Source organism: Podarcis pityusensis (assembly GCF_964106645.2).
Source record: "Podarcis pityusensis genome assembly, chromosome: 16".
NCBI classification, from domain to species: domain Eukaryota; kingdom Metazoa; phylum Chordata; class Lepidosauria; order Squamata; family Lacertidae; genus Podarcis; species Podarcis pityusensis.
Genome location: NC_138041.1, coordinates 7,719,832 through 7,745,610, shown reverse-complemented (window position 1 = coordinate 7,745,610; position 25,779 = coordinate 7,719,832). Strand labels below are relative to the sequence as shown.

Genomic DNA, 25,779 nt, shown 5'->3' with positions numbered 1-25,779 from the left:
TTTGGAGACCCTTTTTGCGCTCCCAGAACTACAATTCCCAGAGTGGTTTAACAATCAATCACTCTTCACAGTGCATTCTGGGAATTGTAGCTCTATGAGGGAAATGGGGGGTGTCTCCTAAGAACTCTCAGCACCCTTAACAAACTACAGTTCCCAGGATTCTTCGGGGACTGTTTAAAGTGCTGTTACAGCGGTGTGAATGTGCCCTGTTTAAGTCAATTGATATCGATGGGTCTGAGTAAGACTTAGTTGGATACAACCTTTATTCAGGCACCTTTGGAATAGTGGGAGCCTGAAGCTTCTGCTGGTGTTGCTCACAAACAATCAAGTCTACCTCTGCAGCCATAAGGCCTAGAAACCCTTTTTAAAAATCAAAATAAAACTGGAGAACTGGCATTCTGTGACTTTTCTGTGCACTGGTGGAGCTCTGCCACCCAACCATACTGCCAAACTGGTAAGTATACCAGACACCTGGGCTGAAAGAAAGAAAGGGAGGGGGGGGAGAGAAAAGAGCCCCAAACCCAGGTGCCTTCAGAATTTGATTCTGAAGCATAGGAATGTGAGGTATTCTCTCCCACCTCTCTTGGGTAGAACCCATTTGAATGCCCAGATTCCCGCCCCCCCTTGTGGCTGTTTGTTTCCCCATAATGGTCGAGAAAACCTGAACAATAAGCTATTGAAAAAAGAAGGCCCTCAAGTATTTTACCGCTGTGAAGTCTGCTCCCCCACACACTCCGCCCCTGATTGAATTAGGATGGGAGACTTGCCTGAGTTAGAGAATGACTCAGGGAGAGAGGTGAAAAGGGGTGTGTGCGTGTGGCGGAAGAGAGATACGTAATCGATTCGGTCTTGTTCAGTGAGGGGGGGGAGGGGGGAGCCCATTTCCAGGCAACCATTTTGAGTGCCAGCATCCGGAACAGATGGATTTTCTTCTTCCAAAAAGGAGGAAAAATTGGGAAGCGCGCTATAGCCGCCCTCATTCCGAATGCGGGCGAGGAGTTTGCTTGTGGCAAAAAAAACAAAAAACAAAACAAAACGGCAGAAGCTTCCCAATTATCTTTTTTTTTTTAAAGCAAACAGATGTAGTAGCCATCTTTACCTGCACCACTTCTTGAGACAATTTAAGATGGTCTGAAGAATGTAACTGAACAGCGTCTCCATACAGGCGGCCTCCAGATTTGCCAGAATCAAAGCACTGCAACTCTGTGTACAACTTCAAGAAGAGAAGCCAAGTTTTGAGGGATGAAAACAGGAAACTTTTAAAGAGGGCTTTTGGAACCGCCAAGGCCGAGCGTAGACGACACAGTCTGGTCCCCTAACCCAGCCTTGTAAATAAGCCCACAAGAGCTATAAAAAATTGAAATTAAAAGCTGATATTCTGTGCCTTTCCTGCACTCTAGTGGAACCGAGCTGAAAATTCTTGGGTTGTCTCCAACTAAGTCATGCACAGAGTATATCCATTGACACCAATGGACGTGACTTAAGGCCGCATCTGTGCCATACATTTGAAGTAGTATGATACCACTTTAAACAGTCACAGCTTCCCCCAAAGGGATTCTGGGAGCTGTTGTTTGTTACGTGTTCTGAGAGTTGTTAGGAGTCCCCTTCCCAGAGCTGCATTTCCCTTTTCCCCCCAGGGAACTCTGGGAATTGTAACTCTATGAGAGAAATAGAGGTTTCCGAACAACTCTTGGCACCCTTAACAAACTACAGCTCCCAGAATTCTTTGGGGGAAGCCACGAATGTTTAAAGTGGCATCACAGTGCTTTAAATGTTTGGCGCGGATGTGGCCTTGGTTTCTATGCTAGGTGCAGAGGAGGGGCAGAGCACCAGAGTCATCTTCCACCAGCTGACTCGCTTGCCTGCATACAATTCCTTGTTGCCCCTGGCTAACAGGTATGTGCTTAATGCAAGGCTGACCCAACTGTACTTAGGGAATATAAGCAGCATCCCTTGGGCTCACACACTCTTTTTAATGCCCCTTCTTCTCTCATGTGTAAAACAACTACCCTATTCAGAGCTAGCCATGGTTGGCATTCCATAGGCACAATTCGTCTTAGCTGTGGTTAAGTTCAAACCAAGAGTTTGCAAACCTGGTTCCATCTTTAAATTTGCAACTGACCATGGTTGGTGTTGAGATTGGTGCACATGTTAACGCTAACCACAGTTAGCTCTTAAAAATGCAAGGGGGAAGGGATTTTATGTCCGAGAAGGGAAGTTGCTCACAAAGCCTTTGGGTTAGGAGACTGGGCAATCTTATGGCTGCCCAGTCCCAGAGTGGATTGGCATTTTAACAATCCCACCCCTGCAAAAAAAATGGGCTGCTCGGATATTATCAAATATTCAAGTAATATCCACCAGTAACTAAGACCTAGGGAAAGGACATGCGTCATCGTTCTCAGGCTGTCCCAGTGCCGATATGAGATATCCCAAGGACTGTAAGATCTGGGATTACCTGGCTTTGGGTTGCTAGGCAGCAAATGGGGTGGTAGCTAGTTTCACTATGTAACCTTGGAAGGACATCTGTTGAAACAGCCACAACAGCTTTAGTGACATCTAAGGTGGGGAACCTGAGGCCCAGGGGCCAAATACGACCCTCCAAGCCTCTCTGTCTGGGCTCTTGGGACTCTGCTAGGTTCTACCCTCTGTCCTTGAATTCTGATAACAGTATAGTGGTTCCCCATCCCTTCTCTAGAGCTTGAGACCTGCTTGGATGAGGACCATGTACCTCCTTCTGACTCCCCCCCCCCCCGCCAACCCTCCAGGTTCTGGTGGCCCGAGCCCCAATCCTTGCTAAGGGCCGACAAACTCTCTTTCACACCCCAACCTTCTCCCCTAGCAAGCATCCCTTCATCCAAGTGAAATATCTCACAGGAGCTCCCACTGCACATACCAGCCAGGGAATTGTGGCCTTTAGAAACAAGTGGAATGAGATCTGACTTAATACTGTTCCACTCCCAAACAGTAAATCTGTGGCAGCGAGAAGAGGGTGGGTGGGGAAAAACGAAGACCCACTGCAGTGAAACAAGTTTTATAATTCATTAAAGTGAATTATCTTGTTCCTCATACAAACAAGACTGAGGCTGTAAGGGGTGGGGGAGAGAAGAGAGGATGGAAACCCCAACAAGCAAACTGTTCAAAGCGAGAGAGAGGGGGAGAGAGAGAGACCTAGTCAGCAGTAAAAATCTTGTCTCCCGAACAGTTCCCAGTTATCCATCTCACTTAATGTCGTCCGCGCTCCTCTCGGAAGCAGGATTCAATACCGCCAACTGAGACTCTGCAGGCTGAGCCGCCCCGAGTGGCTGGTTGATGGGTGCCACCAACTGACATAAATGAGCCTAACAAAGGAGCAGGAAAGGAAGCAAGTGGAGAAACAGCTGGGGGGGGTCTCTTTTTGGGGGGGGGACAGGAGTTGCCATGTGAACTTGCTCTGCTGTAGTAAATTTCAAAAGTGTGCAGTGGGATCAATGACCAATCAAGAGAAATAAGTCAAATTACGGTGCGGGGAGAGAGAGAAAAACTCAAGGAACCTCACCCACAGAGGAGGTTTTCCCATCACTGCTCTGTATGAGTTGCTGCCCTGGGTTCGGGGGCTACTAGTATTACTATTTATCAGATTTCTTCACTGCCCTTCACCATAATGTCCGAGGATGGGTTGTAACTCTGTAAAAACTAAAAGCATGCCAGAAGACTAGAAGGAGCGTAAGAGCTCATCTAGTCTGATTCCCTGCTCAAAACAGGATCCTCGTAGGTTGCAATGGCAACTCTCCTGACAATCTTTGCAGTCTGAGTGCCTACCACCTTCTGAAGCAGCACAATATTCTATTGGCTATAACAGACTGCTTCTTTCAAATCATTTTTTGGGGGGAGGCGGTAGCGGAGATTACCCTGTGGCCGCCTTTGGTCTAATTAGCTGTTAACCAAAGGTAGCTCTACATTGTTCCACTCAGGATCTTAGTTCTCAGTGGGGTGATAAATACCTGTGTTTTGACTATGCCACTTCAGAACTGGAACAGTGGGGAATGCCTGCATGGCTAAACGTACATCAAAGCCCTGCTCCCCAACATTCTGCACATAAAATTGTAAGATTTAGTAAGAATGAAGTTAAGAACATACAGTAAGAAGAGCCCTGCTGGATCCTGTTCCCACAATGGCCAACAAAATGCCCCGATGGGAAGCTTGCATGCGGGATCCGAGTGCAACAGCAACTCTCCCCACTTGCGATTCCCAGGACCTGGCATTCAGAGGCACGTAATGACTCTGACAGAGGAGGTTGAACATGCTTCGATTCTTCTTTCTAGCACGCATTTTTTGGTGTGGTGGGGAACTGGTTTAGTTTTGTCAAGTCATCAACAGTCCAGACTCATAGATATATGTATCCTATGCAGCCTCACTGCCACTGGTGCTAACAGTGAACAAACATACACCATTTCTGACGCAACAGAACTTAAAAGTGTGGTGAAACTTTGGCCCTCCGGATGCTGGAGAACTACAATTCCCATCACCCCATGCCATTGCTGGGTCTGATGGGAGCTGTAGTTCAGCAACATCTGGAGGGTCAAAGGTTCCCTACACCCATGTTAATGGAAGGCTACTGTTTGACAACTATTTCTTTAAAAAGTTAGGCTGGTTAAGACATTTGGGAAACACTGGCCTAAAGCTTTAACTCCAACGGGACAGTATCCCGGCCTAAAACAAACAGACACGCACCACCCAGTTCCACACTCTGAATGCTTTCCAAATCTGGCAAATGTCTACCGACTTCACAGAATGTGCCTTGTTACCAAAAGAGCAAAGTTAGTATTTTATTGGCAAGGACAAAGAGCAAGGGCCGGGAAACAACTTCAAATTTTTAAAGCCGTCAGTAGGAAATTTTTAGAAGCTGGCTCCAAATGAAGCTAGGAGAAAAATAACCCCAAGTTTGCTAGAAAGGCAGGATCGGGGGGGGGGGGGGGGGCTAGTTAACTGGGTACCTGAGATTTCCCAAAACTTAGCCCAGGGGTGGGGGAAACCCTTTTCAGGCTGAGTTCCAGTGGTGGGCAGCGCCAGAGGCAAAAGTGGGAGGAGCAATAAATTTAAATTTTACCTTCTTACAGTTGGCTTGTTTCTACAAACATACCCCTCTCTAATCCTCTATGCAGGCAAGCAAGAAGCATTATCAGAGTTCAAGGGCACATTCCAGTGAGACAAAAACACTCGGGGGCAGGAGGGGAGGAGTCGGGAGTCTGCAACCTGAGGAGAGTCCCAAGGTCCAGGCAGTGAAGTTGGGCTGGGCTGCAATTGGCTCCAGGGCCTGAATTCCCCCACTTGACTAAAAGAAGGAGAAATGGACATGGGACCTTGGGAAGAAGTGTGGTTTAAAGGCGGGGGCCCATCTCCTAAGTCAAAAGCCCAACACTGCTTCTCAAACTACTGATAGTTAACTGGAGGCACATTTCTGTCTTAATATCCTAAAAAATATCTAGCATTTTAAAGGCGTGCCCGTTCTTTTTAAATAAGGTGTACATGTTGTGGTATTTTCACATGGAGGCACAGCTGCCATCGCTATGAGACCCCTCCTCAGTAAAATGAGGGATGGTGCAGTTAAAAGGGTCATTCTGCACTTTTCCTCCCCTTTGCTCTCTCCAGACACCTTCACTGGAGCTCCCTTGTTCTGCCCAGGCACAGCTCGTCATCCTCAGCTAAAAAGAGAGAGAAGTATCTGCCTTCCATTCGCTTCGACAAGATGAACATGTTCCTCTTCCCCTTTGACCCCACCCTTGGAGGAGGTGCTTTTGATCCTGATGTTGGTACTATGCTCTTTGTAAAGGGGCTGGGGGCAGGGGCGAGATCCCCAAATTCCTGAGTGGTTAGGGTGTCAGACTAGGCAGACCAGGGTTCAAATCCATATTCAGCCATGAGGTCCTCAGTGGGCACGCCCTTTGGCCAGTCACCGCCTCTCAGCCTAAGCAACCTCACAGGGTTGTGGAGGATGAAACGGAAGGACAATGCATGCCACCTTGACCTCCTTGGAGGAAAGACAGGATATAAATAATAATGCACCTGCCCCTTGATCAATTCCACGCACTACAGGCTACCTGCAGGTGGTTGGTGGTAATATGAGCCATCAATGCTGGCCACAATGGGCTGAAGCAGAGGACCCCCATGTCTTTGATGGCCATCAAAAAGCTTTGGGAAGCCCCACTAGACTAGGCATTTTCATGCAGGAGGTCCTCTCCACCCCATGAGGAACAGCAGGCAGTTCAATTTCCCACCCACCTTTTGGGACATGGAAAGAGGGTCACACAACAGCTTCCATGTTTTTCAAGACTTGATAGCTAGAAGCTTTTCCCGAGCCTTTGGTATAACTCTTGCCTGTGTCCCTACATTTGGAATAAAGCCTGAAATAGTTTCATTATTATAGCTTTGTGGTCCACAGTGTCTTAGGGGGTTGTCAGCGTGGTGCCCATGGGTGCAATGGTGGCCTTGAGGCCCTCCCATTGTGCTGGCAAACCCTCTGAGCCTCCCCCCACTAATCACTGTCCCCTAGGTCATCAGGTAGTGTGGGTGGTTCCCATCATCTCCCTTAAAAAGTACACAGCTGAAAGAGGAAGCTGGATGAGTGACGTCCTTCCCCACTTCCTCTTTCAGCTCTGCGTGCTTTTCAAGGTTTGGGTTAATTCTATCGGATCTGACTTTTACTCAGATCTCTTGGGGAAGTGAAGGGAGGGTATGTGCATTTTCTATCTCTTGGAAGTGGGGGGCACTATCCTTGGGAAGCAGGAGAGAAGGGAACAGGTTTTGTGTGGCACCCATGGCACTCACTTAAAACATCCAAGACATACCCATGGGCTTAAGAAGGATGGAGACCCCAGTGAAAGTGCTGTGACGCTCTCTGCTGTTAGAACCAGGGTGCCTATGTTATGAGCAAGGAGGTTAAGAACAACCCCCACCTAAGGCAGAAAGAAAGGGAATAGAACAACAGATGGTGGAAAAAGCAAATTTAAGAGAGTCCTTTTATAGGGAACAAATTGATGGGGTGCTCTTAATGGACTGTGCTCACTACAAGGACTTTCTGCATATCTACTGATCAGATGTCTACTTTGCTAGCAGTTAGCCATCTGGACAAAGCTGTTCTTTTTGTCCGGGTATTTAATGGCCTCTGAAATGAATGGAATTTAAATGGAGTTTAAAAATGAAACAAAAAAATTATGCACTTCCTCCAAAGGAATTCGAGGGGTAGGACATGATTCTCCCCATCCATTTTATTGTCACCATGCCCACGTGGTAGGTTTGACTTTGATCACCCTTTGCTGATGCTCTGGCACCTGCAGGCTAAATATGGGTGCCCCCACCCTATTGAAAACCAGTCAGGTAACCCCCCCCCCCTTTTCTACTGCCTAGCAAGCTGAGCTCTACAAATGTTTTGAGGAGCTTGGAATTGCATCATATTCTATGGAAACAGGAAAGGCAGCTTGTGGGAACATTTAAGTATCTGACTGCATCTCCACACTGCAGAATGGGAAGAAGGGGTATTCAGGCATTCAGAGGAAAAGCCATTCATAGCTTTGTCAAAAACTTTTCTCAAAAGTTCGCCCTCCTCAACAATTTCTGGGGGCAAAAGAGACCCACTTTCAGAAATTTCTATTGCTTTCTGGGCCTTCCCAATCCACCAGCAAAGCACTTCTCTGTGGTTAATCCTCATAGCATCTAGAGGCATTGGCACTGAGAACAGCACCCCAATTTTGTGGATGCACTGCATAAATTGTGTGTGAGTAGAACAGGAAATCTTTGGGGAATGGCAGAGAAACTGCACTGTATGCTGAAGGTCACAGATTCAATCTCTGGTATCTCCATGTAGGGATGGGAGAGACCCCAGTTTGAAATCCTGGGGTTGCTGCCAGTCAGTGCAGGCAATGCTAAGCTAGATGGACCAATGGCCTGACTTCTTATGTTGTGCTTCCCTTGGAACTCTATAACCCCTGACCATTGGCCAGGCCAGGGTTTCTCAAAGAGGTCAATACTGACCCCCTGGGGTTGATGGGATTGTGAGGTGGGGGAATAAAAAAACTTAAGAGCCTGAAAACAGCTTAGGAGTGGGAAAGAAGTTAATGATATATTGCGCAAAAATAGCCTCAGAACAAAGGTCATGAGCATGCACAGAGCGCACTTCCCTTGCCAACAAGGAAGCTTTGAATTTAATAAGATATTTCTTTTTTAATGTGTTATGATTCCCAGTAATGGTGACCAACGATTAATAAATGCTGATTGTATATTGTTATTTCTTGCCTTTATTTCATGCACATCCTTAAGAATTTGGGTTTGGGCTCAATGATGACTCATTGAAGGGGTTCAATGAACTCAGAAGTTTGGGAAACTATGGGTGAGGCAATGTGCTGCCTGGGACTCATGCGAGTTGGTAGTCTAGCAGCAAATGGGGGGTGGGAAGCACAGGTTCCCCACCCCTGGAGTAGACAACACTGATGGGTCTGACTTTGTATTAAGACAGGGTCTCCTCCTCTCAAATCGTTTTGGGATGATGAACAGTGAGGATCAGGGCCAGAAACCCTTATTGTGTCCCCGGGGACTGACAGCATCTTGGGAGGAGAATCAAAGCATGGCAGGGCTTAAAGGAGAAGGCTTAAATGCTCCCCAGCACCACTGGTCCAATCAGGTTGGAGCCCACCCACCTACCCCCTCCAACTGCTTTAACAGCAAAAGTAAAATCAACATGGGGTCCAATCACAGATTGTTCAGCTGGACCAGGGGTCAGCAACCTTTTTCAGCCGTGGGCCGGTCCACCGTCCCTCAGAGCATGTGGTGGGCTGGATTATATTTGGGGGGGGGGGTGTGAATGAATTCCTATGCCCCATAAATAACCCAGAGGTGCATTTTAAATAAAAGGACACATTCTACTCATGTAAAAACACGCTGATTCCTGGACCGTCTGCATTCTGGATTTAGAAGGCGATTGGGCCACATCCGGCCCACAGGCCTTAGGCTGCCTACCCCTAAGCTGGACCCAGCCAACTGTGTGCAACAAATCACCAACAAAGATCAGCAAGGGCCCAGCCCACTGGCATCAGACCAATCCCAGTCTTGACTGGTTGGCGGGAAGTGGCGGATGCGGGAGAGACGTAGTTTTAAAATCTAGGTGTTCACCTAAATTAGGAACACAGGAAGTTGCCTCACAGGGAATCGGTCCATCTAGCACAGTATCAATAACCTAAGAAGAGCCCTATTGGATCAGGCCCATCTAGTCTAGCATCCTGTTCCCACAGTGGCCAAACAGATCCAGATGTCCTAAGGAGAAGCCTGAAAAAGCAGGAACTAAGTGCAATAGCACCCTCCCCTCCTATGGCTTCTAGCAAGTGGTGTTCAAAAGTATACTGGCCAAAGAAGGGAGGTGGGACATAGTCATTGTGGATGGTAGCCATTGATAGGCTTATCCTGTGTGAATGTGTCTAATCCTCTTTTAAACTCAATTTCTATACCAGGGGGAACCAACATGATGCCTTACAGTTACTGGACCGCAGCTCTTAGCAGCCTGACTACTGGCCATCCCAGCCAAGGCTGCTGGGACCAGGGAGTCCAACAACTTCTGAATAACACTATTATGTTAGCTACACATCAGGGCCTTAGACACAGATCTTTCACAGACCTATTCAGAGACGTATCCTGGGACCTTCTGGATGCAAAACAGGTACCCTGTATCACACTGGGCTACATCCTGTTCTCTTCATGGCAGTAGCCCTACAAATCAGGTGCTCCAAAGCCCAGCCCTAAGCAACCCACATGGGGTGGGGAAAGAAATTCTGAACTTGCGGGTGCAAATCTGACAGAAGCGAAGAACTAGGTATAAGATTTCTACCGCATCAAGGCATAACAATGAGGGCTCAGCAGCCATGCCCAGAGATCTTCCAAAACCAGGTTGTTGCCGCAGCAAACTAAAGAGCTTTGCACAATGGCCCAGACTGTGTATGCGTTTGTTTTTTAATATAGAACTTTTTTATTGGTTTTTCCAGTTTATACAGACAATGTTCAACTTCCCTTCCTCCCATCGGCTCCATCGGGAGGCGTCCCGCAAGGGCTCCGGGCCAGGGAGTGCCGAACCAAAAAACCTCCCAGCTCAGGAACCTACCGATGTGCCCAACACAGTAATTTGGTGTACACACACACACCTCACTGTGGCCCTGGGCTAGGGTGGGGCTCTGGCATTCCAGTAAAAAAGGCGCCAATATCCAGCAAAGCGGCTTCTTCCTCAGGCAGTTTGAAACCCATCTGCCTTGAGGATCGAAGCTGGGAGGGTTTTATTTCCAAATCTCCAAAGGAGGGGAGCCCTCCCCACCCACCACTTGGCACACCGAGAAAGTCGGAGCTGCAAGCAATGCCCCCACCCCACCCCAAAACGCACAAAAAATTAGACTCGGTTTCCTCCAATCAGCTGCGCATGATGCTTAATAACCATTGTCCTCGCTAAGTGGTTGCTTGTTACGACCATGCGTCCTCCCCTCCCTCCTGCAATCCCAGATGAGGGGCTGGACCCCTTCCCCACCCACTTTCTGTGCTGACAAAACCTTCCCCTTAGCCCAGCTGGGCGGGATGGGGGAGAAAGTGGAATTGTGTCCCCCCCCCCAAAACTGGCGATGACCGTCAGGTGGAGGCGATCAATAAGGCAGCATCTCCGTCCAGACGCCGCCTCCTCCACCCCGCCCCCACAGTCGATTCCACCATCTCCGGTCAAAGCTTCCGAAGCATTAACCCTCCACTCTGGCAGAAGAACAAGAAAGCAGCACACTCCCAAATAAAATGTCCTCTCCGAGGAGAAGGGGGGGGGGGAGAAGGAGTCCTACGCATCACCCGCTGTCCCCACAGGGCTCTTCAGACAGTGCCGGCATGTGCCTCTCCAGTTAGGAAACATCCTTAGGGCATACCTCTGCCCCACTGGCTAGGAAGGATGCGTCCAGGGTGAGAGAAAGAGAGAGAAGTCGCCCCCTCCCCATCATCGTTATTATTATTTTAATGTGAAGGATGCAAGTAGCCTGCTCTTACCACCCACAGGGGAGGCAGTGGTGGCACCAGCAGAGGCTAATTGGGTAGAGAAAGCAGATTCACTCTAGGCTCTGTGAAGAAAAGGCATAAGGGGGTGCCCATGCTTCCCCCCTCCCAATTCTTAAATCTATGAGAAACCGGTGGCGGGGTAGGGGGGGGGGGCTAAGATACTCACGCAGTCCAGATTTGGGAGGGAAGACAACCCGAGGTTGTTGTTGTTGGGGTTTTTTTTTTAAAAAAATGATCCTGCCCCAGCCCCACTTCAAACCCTTCGCCAGGATTATGTGATGACTAGACAGATGCCAAACTCCCCCCACCACACACTCTTGGGGAGAGGCTTGTCTTTCTCCACGTGCCCCTGCCTGCCTGGAGGTGAAAAAGGAGTGAAGGGGGGCACGAGAGTGGATTTGCTTTCTTTGGCTCGCCCCCCCCCCCCCCGGCAGCAAATCCAAAGCAGGGTTCAGGGTTTCAAGCATCCTACTCCAAAGGTGGAAAGGAGCAACAGACAAGCCCCACATCTTCTCCTGAGAGGATGGCTGCAATTTATAAAGCAGGTACCCCAACTCCACACACAGACACTGCCACCCTCTTGACTCGGTGCCACGTTTAATTCATCATTAAAACAAGCTCCTTGCAATCCTTGCATTGTCTACTGATCCGAGACATGCCAATTTAATACTCACCTGAAAACCTCAATCCGCTCCCATCAGGAAAACTAGCAGTTAAGGCCTGGGGTACACCCCCATTTTATCTTCTGTCCCTGCCAGTGCTGTCACCCCTTAGCAGGAGATACCCTTCAGGGCCTTTCTGCTAGGCCAGGCTTATCATTTTCTCTCCCCCATCCTCAAGTAACGCCACAGAAAAACTCCCTGAAGACTCACCTTCCCTAAGAGGAACTCCTTTACAGCTTTTTCTCCCCATCAGTATTTAATCTCTGCCATTTCTTCCATTCAGTCCAAAAAAGATCTTCCAAAGATTCTCCATCACCGCCCCCAGTTTCTGCAGTACCACCCCCAAAATACCCCCCACTTCAGGCTTCCTTCGTTAAGGTTGTCCCCTGTAACTTTATTGTTGAAAACTTACTCCCATCCCAGAAAAAAGAGCACCACTCTCACCCAAATGCCCCCATCTCTCAAGCACCCCCGCAAAAGTAAAAGGGACAGCTCCAGTGCACATTTGACTCGCACAGCCAAAGCCCCTCTCACAGCAGCACCCCCACATTTCAGAACAGATACACCCTCACAGGCATCTCCTTCTGTATCAATGACTGAGGATGACAGGCTTCTGTGAAATGAGATCCTGACCCTCCATCGAACCCACATAAAACCCCAGATGGATATCCACTAGAATGGCATAACCCACTACTGAGCCCCAATATTCAAGACAGAACACCTCACAAAAGAACCCTCAACTGGATCCACAGCATCATATTCACCCCACACCAGACGAGCCTTCATAATCCACCCCACCTTTCTTTCGCTTTGGAACTCCCAATATTCAGGATGGCAGAGGAAGGATATTCACCCCCTTCCTGTGACCCATACATACCCCTGTCACTAGAAAGGTACAGTACCTCCATGGCTTGCATCAGCTGTGCCCCACAGGACCCCCCCCCCCCCACTTTCCAGACTTCAATATTCAGGGCAGCTCCTAACAACTGCCCCCAAAAGGAGCGCCTCCCCAAATCTTTTAGGACCTATTCACTACCTAGCTTAATATTCACAAGATATTAAGGTAATGTAAATGCCTTACAAGAAATGAGTGTCCGTAAATCTCTTCCTGAACCCCGATATGAAGAATGGCACTCCCTAAAAAAAAAAAAAAAGCTTCACCCCCGCCCACCACAACCCTGAGGGGGTTAGGATGGCACCTTGCCCTCCCTGTTGCAGTAGGAGAGCCCCAGACACTCCCCTGTTCTGAACCCCAAAAGCCAGGACACATGACAGCAGACACATCAAAGGAAGGCCACCTCCGCACCCATCCTCCAGCTTCACAAGTCACGTGGACGGCACCCCCATATACCTTGCCAGACAGACCCCCAATTTCCATGATAGCACCGGCTTAAAAAAACACCTCATTGGGCTCACACACCTCCTGGCCCAAAAGCCACTGTGACGGCATCTCACCTCACTGCAACAGGAAAGCTCCACAGACACCCCTTCTTCCGAACCCCAATATCCAGGGTGGCTCCTCCAAACACCCACCAGCACACAATTCGTATTTCAACAGGAGGACTGTTTGAAAGGCATCTCCCAAACCACACGGCTGACCCCAGACTGAACCCCAATATTTAAAATGACACCCCCAACACAAATAAAGTGACTCCAGCCCCCAAAGGGATGGTGCAGCAGCTCCTGTTTGGCAATAGGCGACACACACACACCCGCGCCCAGAAAACCCAGACTGCTTTCTTCTGAACCCTAAAATCCCAGGAAGGCCCTACAGGCACCCCTTGAAAAGGGCAGCCTCCCCACCGTCACGTGGGTGGCGCCCCCAATATCACGCCACGCAGACACCCACCCTTAAGCTGCAAAATTCAAGATGGCACCCCTCCCCTCCCCCCCTCCAAAATTGAAGCTCTTTCTCACTGCACCCCCACATCCCCCCCCCACAAGCCCAAAGGCCACGGGGGTGGCCACCCACACCCCAGGGCGGCAGACAAAACCCCTCAACCCTAATATCCGAACTGACCCCCCAAAAAAACTCTGGTCCACAACCCCCCCTCATTTGAAGGCCCCCCCCGCTGGGGACCCCCATTGGGCACTGCCCCTGTCAGTCACCGCCTCAGCCCCGCCCCCTTCATTCTCCCCCCTCACCTGACGGGGTGTTCGCGTGTGGAGTTCGAGGCCCCTCAGGCCGAGCGGAGGGCGGCGCGGGGAGCCGGGAGGGGAAGGGGTGGGCTGGCGGCGGACAGCAGACGCGGCGCCACCGACACCCCCACCAGCAGCCGCCGCCGGAGCCGGCACCCACCACAAACAATGCTCCTGATTGGGCAGCGGGCCCCGCCGGGCACGGCCCGCCTCCCAACGGCCAGCTACGACGCCCATTGGGTGGCGTGGAATGAGCGACGAGCGCGCGGGCCAATGGTCCGGCGAGGCGGGTGCGGGGTTTCCCGCCCGGCGGCGTCCATTGGCTCCGCCGGACGGGTGAGTGGCGTCGCGTGAGGCCAACGAGCGGCGGCGGAGTTCCCCGCGGGGCGCCTTTTTAATGGGTCCCCTTTTTAGCCGCCACATCCGGGTAACCGGCCGCCTCATGGATGGATGTGTCGGCGGGCAAAAAAAAAAAAGGGGCGGGGGCGGGGGAGGAGGAAGGAGGCCTGATTGGCTTCCGTCCTCTTCCCTCAGGGCATTTTGGCCCCTATTGGCCACCCTCGCCTTTGTTGCCCTCCTCAAATTTGGCATTGAAAATGAATTAAAATATAATAATAAGCCCAAAAAAAGGGAGAGAAGTACAGTAGTCTTTGGGCTTCTGGCCTGCACTAGGCCTCAAGCCACGCTGGAATGAGTCAGGTTGGCAGGAGTGGCTCTTTCCAAAATTGCCAAACAGTCACATTATAATGAATAAAGGTGTTTATATTGCTAGTCTTGTGTATGGAATGGCCCCAAAAACAGAGTTTAAAAAGCTTTCAGTAGGCAGTTTTAAGGCAGATACTTGATGGACTACAACTCCCATCACCCCTGACCACTGAACATCCTGGTTGAGGGCTGATGGGAATTGGAGTCCAGCAACAACCAGAGGGCCACAGGTTTCCCTCTCGGTTGCGTTTGTTCCTTCGTTCATTGTCACATTTATATCCCACTTTTTCTTTAAAGATCTCAAGACGGCCCAATGAGGCCGTTTCCCTGTTATCTTCACAAGAACCCTGCGAGGTAGGCTAGGCTGGAAGAAACAGCAGGGACTTCCCCAAGGTCACCCAATTCACAGCATGCATTTAATCACGCTATCAAAAAAAACAAAGATCATGGCCACTGAGCCCATCACCTCCTGGCAAATAGAAGGGGAAGAAATGGAGGCAGTGAGAGATTTTACTTTCTTGGGCTCCATGATCACCGCAGATGGTGACAGCAGCCACGAAATTAAAAGACGCCTGCTTCTTGGGAGAAAGGCAATGACAAACCTAGACAGCATCTTAAAAAGCAGAGACATCACCTTGCCAACAAAGGTCCGTATAGTTAAAGCTATGGTTTTCCCAGTAGTGATGTATGGAAGTGAGAGCTGGACCATAAAGAAGGCTGATCGCCGAAGAATTGATGCTTGTGAATTCTGGTGCTGGAGGAGACTCTGGAGAGTCCCATGGACTGCAAGAAGATCAAACCTCTCCATTCTGAAGGAAATCAGCCCTGAGTGCTCACTGGAAGGACAGATCCTGAAGCTGAGGCTCCAATACTTTTGCCACCTCATGAGAAGAGAAGACTCCCTGGAAAAGACCCTGATGTTGGGAAAGATTGAGGGCACAAGGAGAAGGGGAAGACAGAGGACGAGATGGTTGGACAGTGTTCTTGAAGCTACCAACATGAGTTTGACCAAACTGCGGGAAGCAGTGGAAGACAGGAGTGCCTGGTGTGCTCTGGTCCACGGGGTCACGAAGAGTCGGACACGGCTAAACGAATAAACAACAACAAATGAGAAGTGATCAACTCCTGTCTGGAAATCCCCACTGTGGAAGGACGTGTGGATCCAGAATTGTCCTCCGCGGTCATTTACGGACACACTGTTAAGACCATGTCCATGGAAGACAATCATACTTGGCTATGAGTGATCGCCAAAGAAAGAAGAGACCATTATGAACAGTCCTGGCTTCCCCCAAGGAATTCTGGGAATTGTAGTTAGTTAAGAGTGCTAAGAATTGTTAGGAAACCCCCCCCCCGCCTCCTCCCAGAGCTGCAATTCCCAGAATGCCCTGGGAAGAGCTATTGAAACCACTTTGCGAATTGTAGCTCTGATCCTCTTAGCAGCTCCCATCATTCCTTGAGGGAAGCATCTTCTCTTGACTACATTGTAACAAATATATTATTAAGGAAGGCAGAAAATGAAACAAAGTAAACAGGTTCAGGTAGATTTCATCCTGCACTTAAGTTTCAAGCAGATAACGTGTTACACACACAAGTTGCAAATTTGTGCACACACACAAATGCATATGCAAAAATATTTTATTGTGTATTAGTCAATCTTCAAACAGCCCTGGAAACACATAGGCTCTGGCTCCTGAAAGAATCCACTCCCCATCTGACAAAATATGGTTCCAATAACAGCACTTGGTTGTGCTTACACTAACTTCACAGACATAAGGGAATTTTTATACTGAATAATGGAACACAGATTATCTAAATGTAAGAGAAATATGGAAACCGCAAAGAGATAAGAGGGAAATCAACTAACATATACGGGACTCAAACCAGCTTAGTGGAACAGAAAGAGTGTAATGGTAAAGGAAAATAGAAAATATGGAATATGAGGGTAATGTCTTTTTAGGAATTTTGTGTATAGAATATCCAAACTATGGTTTGTGCTCCTTAAATAATTTTGTGTATTCGATAAATATATTTTTCTTTTCTTGTTTTGTTTATCTTCATACTTTCTTTTATGTATCGTTTTCTTTTTTTGTACAAGTGGGTGTATGGATTAATTTATTTTCATCTTGTAAATTTAAAAAAAATGCAACAAAGATTATTCAAAATAAATAAATAAAGCCACTCCCCGTCCCCTAACCAACTGCCACAGCCACCTTGCGACTTGTGTTTATTATAGTCTTAACTGAGGCACATTGTTTCAGTTTATGGCTCCCACTGCATTTCCAAGCACAATTCAGAGTGTTCGTGCCGACCTTTAAAGTTCTCAACGGCCCTGTATACCTGAAGGAACGTCTCCACCCTTATCATTCAGCCCGGACACTGAGGTCCAGCTCCGAGGGTCTTCTGGCAGTTCCCTCACTGCCAGAAGTGAACTTACAGGGAACCAGGCAGAGGGCCTTCTCGGTAGTGGCACCCGCCCATCAGATGTCAAGGAAAGAAACAACTATCTGACTTTTAGAAGACATCTGAAGACAGCCCTGTTTAGGAAAGTTTTTAATGTCTGGTGTTTTATTGTATTTTAAATATTTTGTTGGAAGCTGCCCAGAGTGACTGGGGAAACCCAGCCAGGTGGGCGGGGTATAAATAATGAATTATTATATTATTATTATGGGAAGCCTATACGCAGAACCTGAGTGTAAGAGCACTCTCCTCACTTGTGACTCCCAGCAAGTGGTATTCAGAAGCATTGATGCCTCTGACGGTGGAGACAGAGCACAGCCATCATGGCTAGTTGTCATTCATAGCCTTGTCCTTTGTGGTTTTGTCTAGGCCTAGGACATCCCTATTTTCATCAGAGAAATGTTGGGGGTTATGGAGTTATGCAACCCCAGAGCTAAGGAGATAGGTAACTACACAACCTTTAGAGGACATCTGTAATGGTAAAGGTAAAGGGACCCCTGACCATTAGGTCCAGTCGTGGCCAACTCTGGGGTTGCAGCGCTCTTCTTGCTTTATTGGCTGAGGGAGCCGGCGTACAGCTTCCGGGTCATGTGGCCAGCATGACTAAGCCGCTTCTGGCGAACCAGAGCAGCACACGGAAAAGCCGTTTACCTTCCCACCGGAGTTGTACCTATTTATCAATTTGCACTTTGACGTGCTTTCGAACTGCTAGGTTGGCAGGAGCAGGGACCGAACAATGGGAGCTCACCCCATCGCGAGGATTCGAACTGCCGACCTTCTGATCAGCAAGTCCTAGGCTCTGTGGTTTAACCCACAGTGCCAACCGCGTCCCTAGAGGACATCTGAAGGCAGCCTTATATAGGGAAGTTTTAAAATGTTCAATGTTTTATTATGTTTTTAAATGTTGGAAGCTACCCAAATTGGCTGGGCAACCTGTTCAGATCGGCGGGGTATAAATAAAAATAAAAATTATTGTTGTTGTTGAATAGGATGTCTTTATTTTCATCGGAGAAATGTTGGAGGGTATGTAATCCTCTTTTAAAGCCCTCCACGATGGTGGCTATAATTGACTACTGCGGGAGCAAGTGCCATAGTTCTGCTCTGGGCTGCATGAATAAGTTTTTTGGTTTTTTTTTTAAATTTAATTTTTATTAGTATTTTCCACACAACAACAGCACAAAAAATATCAAAAAATAACAATACACAAAAACCAACATACGAAAAAAACCAAATCCATATCTTACAAGTTAATAATATAAACACTGAAAAGAAAAACAAGCATTGACTCCCACCAATCCCACACCACCTCCTTTACCTCTCATTATGTCTTCTTGTTTTCCTTATCATCTCTATCCTAGCATCTAGATATAAATCCCTCTTTCTTATCCTTTCACTTCACAAGGCTTGGCTGCATGAAGAATTTAACTCCTGTTATCTGTCCCGAATCTTTCAACATCCAGCTTTCATTGGATATCTAGTGTTATGAAATAGGGAGGACAAAAGTATTTTCTCTATACGTTTTCTCCATGCCATGCATAATCTTGTAAACGTCTATCAGGTCACCACCTAGTTTCTCTGCACTTAAAATGGTGCAAGTTTTCCCCATTAGATTATAGTGCAAGGTTTTGTGCACCTCTGTCATGGGAGGGTTCTGCCTCTCCTAGGTCCCTTACCTTTCCCGCCCCGACCTGGCCACAGTGATCCATGTGACGGTCACCTCCAGGCTTGACTACTGTAATTCGCTCTACGCGGGGCTGCCCTTGAAGCTGTCCCAGAAACTCCAGCGGGTGCAGAATGCTGCGAGGCTCCTCACGGGGTCTCTGCCATGGGAGCATATTCACCCAGTGCTTTTCCAGCTGCACTGGCTCCTGGTGGAGTACAGGGTCAGATTTAAGGTGCTGGTTTTGACCTTTAAAGCCCTTTATGGCTTAGGACCCTCGTACCTACGGGACCGCCTCTCCCGGTATGCCCCACGGAGAGCCTCAAGGTCAATAAATAGCAACACCCTAGTCATCCCGGGCCCTAAGGAAGTCAGATTAGCCTCAACCAGAGCCAGGGCCTTCTCAACACTGGCTCCGGCCTGGTGGAACGCTCTGTCTCATGAGACCAGATCCCTGCAGGATCTGATTTCTTTCCGCAGGGCCTGTAAGACAGAGTTGTTCCGCCTGGCCTTTGGCTTGGAGCCAATTTGATTCCCTCCCTCCCTCCCTTTCTTTTTTCCTTTCCTTCTCCTCCTGCGATGAGGCTACATTTTAATATTTTAATGTTTCAAGATTTTAATGTTGTATTTTAATCTTGTTTTTAAGTTGTATCCATTCAACTTGTTTTTATTATTGCTTGTTAGCCGCCTTGAGCCCGGCCTTAGCTGGGGAGGGCGGGGTATAAATAAAAATTATTATTATTATTATTATTATTATTACGGGAGGGATTTTGGCACCATCAGGAATTGAACCCAGAATCAGCTGTTTCCTAGTCAGGACCTTTGCCCACATAAGCTACACTGCCAAAGGTTCTGCCTTCAAACCAAACCAAAATGTTTCGGAAAGGAACACAGGAAAATGTCTTACATGGAGTCAGAACATGGACCCATTCAGTCCAGTATTGTCTACACTGACTGGCAGTGGCATTCCAGGGTTCCAGGCGGGGAGTTTTCTACCCGGAGTTACTGGGGACTGAAACTGTTTTAAATACTAAACATGCAATGCTGCTTTACTCCGAGTCAGAGCTTTGTACCCTCCAACATTTCTCCAAAGAAAATAGGGACGTCCTAAGGAAAAGCCGAGGGACGCGGGTGGCGCTGTGGTCTAAACCACAGAGCCTAGGACTTGCTGATCAGAAGGTTGGCGGTTTGAATCCCTGCTACGGGGTGATCTCCCATTGCTCGGTCCCTGCTCCTGCCACCCTAGCAGTTCGAAAGCACGTCAAAGTGCAAGTAGATAAATAGGTATCGCTCCGGCGGCAAGGTAAACGGCATTTCTGTGCGCTGCTCTGGTTTGCCAGAAGCAGCTTAGTCATGCTGGCCACATGACCTGGAAGCTGTATGCCAGCTCCCTCGGCCAATAAAGCGAGATGAGCGCCGCAACCCCAGAGTCAGCCACGACTGGACCTAACGGTCAGGGGTCCCTTTACCCTTACCTAAGGAAAAGCCGGACATTCTGGGATCAAATCAGAATCCAGGACGGCTTCTGTAAATCTGGGACTGTCCTTGGAAAATAGGAGCACTTGGAGGATCTGGTTTGGTTCAACTATCTGAATATTGTCTAGACTCCAGGAGTTCAGTGTCCATGGGCTGTGTCCAAGTCTTGCTGCTGATCGAACCCGAGTCCTTCTGCGTGAAAAGCATGCGTTTTAGAAGACACCTTTTATCATATGTGGTGGAATTGTAAGGTAGTAAAAGGATTTTGGGAAATGATATATAATGAGTTGAAAAAAATGTTTAAAACAACTTTCCTGAAGCCTTCCTTTTAGGAATACTAGGAGCCGAAATCCCAAAGGAGAAGAAAACACTATTTATGTATGTGATCACAGCTGCACGGATGTTACTGGCCTAGAGATGGAAAGAAGATAAAGTCCCAGCCAGAGAAGAATGAAATTAATGGACTATGCTAAAATGGCTAAAACGACCGGAAGAGTCAGAAATCAGGAAGACCAAAATTTTAATAAGGAATGGGGAGAATTTATAACTTATCTTAAAGACCATTGTAAACAGTTAAAATCATTAGGAGGATTGGAGTAACACTTGTAGCTTAAGGCTGAATTCTGGACATACTGGAAGAGGTAAAGGATTTGGAGTATCATAAAAGATCTGGGAGGAAATGATTAATAATAAGACGCACAAAGGGGAGGATGGAAGTCCAGGAGATTCCTTGGAACCTTGTTTTTATGATCTATGTTTGATATAGCTCTGTAATTTGAAAACCAAATAAATAAATTTGGGGAGAAAAAGCATGCCCAGAGTTGTGGCTCTTCATCAAAGAGAATGCAAGAAAAGAGAAAAGAACAGGTGGCGGTAGCGGCAGGCCTAAAATAAAATTTTTAAAAACCCCTGTACAGCAGTCCCCGAAGCCCAGATATCGCCAGGACTCAACATGGCTGCCAGTTTACAAAAGGAAAGATGGCACAGCGCCAGTTGGGACTCTGGCCTGGATCTATGGCTTCCTTCTGCTTCTCTGCCCCTCATTGGCTGGCGGCGTATGACTGACAGGCTCCGTGCCCTCCCCACAAGTACAGATGACGGTGAAGCGGCGGGGGCCAATAAGCTTCTGCCACCCAAAACAGAAAACGAGGGAAGTATTGATTTCCTAAACAGGCTATTTCTGGCAAGCCCAAGCGCCAAAAGTCTGGCAAGGTCATCCCAGGGGAGGCTGGCGATTCAGTTCCTGGCCGTTTCCCTCCGTCCCCGTTAAAAACAACACAATTGAGGTTCGTTTTCCTGGCGTGACGTCCTCCGCCCTAGAAGAACATGGAGTGTCTGGTCTCAGATGGCGGTCCTCCACACGCGTGGGGAAAGGAAGCCCCATTAAACACAGGGGGGGCGAATTCTGAGCAAACATGGACAGGGTTGTGCTGGTAGACAGCTCTGGAGCCTCAGCAGCCCAGGAGACTCCACCAGAACTTGCCCTGGGTCCGTGAGCCAAGATTTCGCGTTTCCCATAATGCTCTTGGGGGCGCCATTTTGAATCCCTCCACTGCTGACACCAGATAGTGGAGGCTGGTCCATTGGGGCCGCTCCTCCTGCCCACCTCCTTAATTAAGTCGCATTCAGAGCTACAACTCTGGGAGAGGAATAGAAGGGTCTCCTAGCAAATCCCCAGGACCCTTCCGGATTCTGCGAAGGGAGCCATGACTGGCTAAAAGTGCTTTAAATGGATGGTGCGCTTGTGGCCTTGCAATCGTTCTGGTGGGCGACCCTGACTCCCTGCAACCTCCTTAGTCTCCACGTGGCCTTTGTGGAGGGAGGGCGAGGACAAAACCAGAATTAGTTGGCTCTTATCAACCAATTCCTCTTGCAAAGGAATTGTAGCGCTCAACCCTCAAACAACTACACTTCCCAGAATTCTTTGGGGGTGTGGCTGGGGGAGTCATGGCTCTTAAAATGGCTTTAAATGTATGGCACAGATGTGGCCTTAGAAACATTAAAAAACTGCCATTTGCCGAGTTAGACCTGCCAGTACATCTAGTTTAGGACGGTCTATACCAGGGAGGGGGAATGTTTGTGTTATGTACTGAAGTTCTCACCCTGGGCCAGCAGGGGGATACTGTAGATAGTTATGCAAATGAAGGATCGAAAGTGAAGTTCAGTGATTGGATAGTTTTAGAAAGTTGTTACAGTAACGTGGTACTGGAGCTCTATATAAGCAGGCTGACTGAGTCCTTCAGTTCAGTTCTGTTCTGGCCTGTGAATAAACAAGAGCTGTTTGAAGAATCGCTGTGTCGTCTGATATGTTCACCCACAACTTAACAGTTTGTCTCCCCCTAGACACTCCTTGAATACAACTCCTGACCATTGGCCATGCTGAGTGAGGTGGTGAAGTTCAGGAATATCTGGAGGGCCCGTGTTTCCCCATCGCTGCTCTGCATGGACTGGCCAGTAGCTCTCTGGGGTTTGGACACATCCCATCTTGAGAAGCTGGAGATGGGATTTGGGCTTTGTTGCACGCACAGCAGGTGTTGCAATACAGAGTGGTGGTCTTTCCCCTAAAATGAAAGTTAAGATTCCAGTCCTCATGGCTCCGAAAGATCTGAAGAACGTAGGAAGTGGCTTTATACCTCCAGTTTGGATCATTGGGTCCATGTAGTTTACTACTGTCTGTCCTGACTCTGCGGGGTTTGAGACAGAATGGTTTAGCAACCCATCTCTCTTCCCAGAGAACTCTGGGAATTGTAGTTCTATGAGTGGAGCTGGGGTCTGCTAACAACTCTCAGCTCCCTTAAGAAACGACAGGTCCCAGAATCTTTTAGGGGAAGCCGGGACTGTTTAAAGTGGCCTCGCAGCACTTTAAATGCATGGAGGGCCCACAAACACATATCCCAACCCATCAGGGATCACACATTAAAGCAGATCTTCGCGTTCCGTCGTCGCATTTACGGACTTGGGTTTCCGAGGCGAACCTGAGCCCGGCCTCCTCTTGTGCCCCAATCGAAGACGCATGTGCAGTACCCCGGAAGGAAAATACAGAAGCCTCTTTATTTACAGAACCGGGAACATCGAAACGGACAAACCAACAAAATGAAGAATACAACAAATAGGGTCTTGATGGAGATCAGCCTCCATATTGCACAATCCGAGCCCTGAGGAGAAAGTGGGGTGGCGGGAAGACACGCCGGGTTGCACCGAACGTTTGTTCCGCTCAGACTCGCTGAAATTAATGGGCCTAAGCTAGGCTGCACCCGCAACATACATTTAAAACCCTACGATACCACTTTAAACAGTCACGGCTCCCCACACCAAAGCATTCTGGGAGCTGCGGTTTGTTAAGGGTGCAGAGAGTTGCACGGAGACCCCTGTTCCCTTCCCAGAGCTACAAATCCCTTTCTCCTTAAGGGAACTCTGGGAATTATAGTTCTGTGAGGGGGAAGAGAGGTCTCCTAACAACTCTGAGAACCCTTAACGAACTACATCTCCCAGGATTCTTTGGGGGGAGCAATGACTGTTTAAAGCGGTATGATACCGCTTTAAATGTGTAGTGCAGATGGGGCCCAACTTTATTAATTTCAACATGTCTGAGCAGAACTTAGCTGGAGACAACTCTTCCCTTGGGGAAGGGGCTGGCAAAGCAGAGAAAGAGGGAGGTGGACTTGTAGAATGGGCTTTTCAACCCCAACCACCCCATCACCTGCTAGCGGGCTCCTCTTTTCGGCAGTTAAAGCGACGACAACAACAACGAAAAAGGTCTCGACAATAAATAAATTATAAAATAGCTCTCTCTCTCTCTCCCTCCCCCCCTTCCCACCCCCACCCAACCCCGGAAAAAACAACACTGATGGTAAAAACAAAAAACAAAAACCCAACTTGGCTTTGAGATGGGTTGCCCTCTTCCTGAATTGAACCCTGATGTGTCGCGGGAAGAAACGGGCAGACTTGCCTTCCAGAAAATAACACAGTGCACAAAAATATAGAGGAGCTCTGGGAGGGGTCGACCTGGGTGGGGAGGAAGGGGGGAGACGGGAGAGGGAGGGGACGGCATCCGGGTGTTCTCATGCACGTGAAGAGTGCAGTGCTGGGACAGGAGGGATGGGGAGAGGCGCTCCCAAAACCCCAAATGCACCTGGTCCCTGAGACCCGCCGTCTCCCCACTGCCGGCTAGCGTTGGGACACCCCGCCCCAGCTCCGGGGGAGACACAGGGACCAGAGGGGTCTCTGAGGAGAGTACGGCGACAGGCCTCTCATTCCGGGGTCCCCTAGTCTGCCCCAGAGGAGGTCCTGTGGTGGCAGCGACCGGCTCCCGCCGCGATTTGGTTATCAGCTCCCGTTGTGTCCTTGGCGATTCCTATGTTGCAGGAATTGGAGGGTGGGGGTGCCAGAGGTGAAACGGCAGGGGGGAAGATTGGCGGCGGCGGCACGGGTGACCCCCGCTAGCATTCCAGGTTGGCCCCAAAGCTTTTCCGGCAGTCGATGGCCTTGGAGGTGAGCGGCTGGGCTCTCCATTGCTTCAGAGTCTCCTTCCCCACGCTGCTGGCCAGCTTAGAATAGGCAGATTTGTATTTCTTGTCGAAGTCGGCTGCAGAGAGGGGAAGAGGCAGAAAGTGAAGGCGCTCCCTCTTCTCCAGGTTTCTTCTTACAGCGGTTCTCAACCTGTGGGTCCCCAGATGTTGTTGGACTACAACTCCCATCATCCCTGAGCTCTGGCCTTGCTAGCTAGGGATGATGGGAGTTGTAGTCCAACAACATCTGGGGACCCACAGGTTGAGAACTGCTGTGGGAGAAGCAGAAGGACCTGACAGCTGGATCTCAGCACCCTGAAAATTTCAGCTTTTTTCATCCTTTTATTTTTAAATGAACACAGGCAGGTTTCTAGACCTTGTGGAACTCAGCATCCTGAGAATTTCAGCTTTTTTCTTCCTTTCATTTTTAAATAAACACAGGCAGGTTTCTAGGCCTCATGGACACAAAGAAAGCCCCTCGAATTTGCACTTCAGCATCGTGAGGATTTAGGAGGTAAAAGTCCACAAAGAATTTTTTTAATCCTATTGTAAGAAGCAGTCTATATGGAGTGTGGACCGGGCACAAAAACCTACTGGAAAGAAAAACGCCCCTGGGGCTATTTCCCACAAAAGAAAATAAATATGGGGGCATAATGGGCTACATCAAATTTTTCTGAAGGTGGTTGTAAACCTTAAAAAAACAAGAAGAGAATGGATATCCAATTGGTTTCAGTATTGTCAAGTAAATGAAATATTTTTTAAAAATAGATAAGCAGAACGAAGAGAAGACTTTGAAAGCAAACTGTTAAGAGGGTAAGGAAAAACAGATCTCAAAAATGTACAATGCAACAAAATTTTCAAACTTCATGGATGCAAAGACAGTGCCAAAAAGATTCTTGAGAACGTTAGCCTTTTTCCTTTGGGGGGAAGAAATACAAGCAAGTTCCTAGACCTCATGGATGTAGCCTGTGTGGGTAATGACTTGTAAAATTGCTGGGTGTGGAGATCTCTTTCTCACTTCCCCTTCCTGCTTAGGAACTTCAGAGGCTGCCTTATAGAGACCACAGGCCCAACCAGCTCAGCAGTGCCTACACTGGCCGGCAGCAGCTCTCCAGACATCCTCTGTCTCCAA

At 48.5% G+C, this 25,779-nt stretch overlaps 2 protein-coding genes and 1 long non-coding RNA gene across 5 annotated transcripts in view; 1 reads left to right on the top strand and 2 right to left on the bottom strand.

Annotated features, from left to right (window-relative positions):
- Positions 1–13,995, bottom strand: part of GATAD2B (GATA zinc finger domain containing 2B) — a 65,454-nt gene extending 51,459 nt beyond the window's left edge. The window contains exon 1 of the mRNA XM_080984656.1: positions 13,848–13,995. The gene's annotated coding sequence lies outside the window, so the exon portion shown is untranslated. The remainder of the gene's footprint in view (positions 1–13,847) is intronic.
- Positions 1–25,779, top strand: part of LOC308465176 — a 154,796-nt gene that overhangs the window by 100,551 nt on the left and 28,466 nt on the right. The gene's annotated exons all lie outside the window — the stretch shown is intronic.
- Positions 24,508–25,779, bottom strand: part of DENND4B (DENN domain containing 4B) — a 50,770-nt gene continuing 49,498 nt past the window's right edge. For all 3 annotated transcript variants that reach the window (XM_080984492.1, XM_080984494.1, XM_080984493.1), the window contains exon 28: positions 24,508–24,724. In XM_080984492.1, coding sequence (XP_080840618.1) covers positions 24,579–24,724 — 146 coding nt within the window. In that variant the 3' untranslated portion in view covers positions 24,508–24,578. The remainder of the gene's footprint in view (positions 24,725–25,779) is intronic.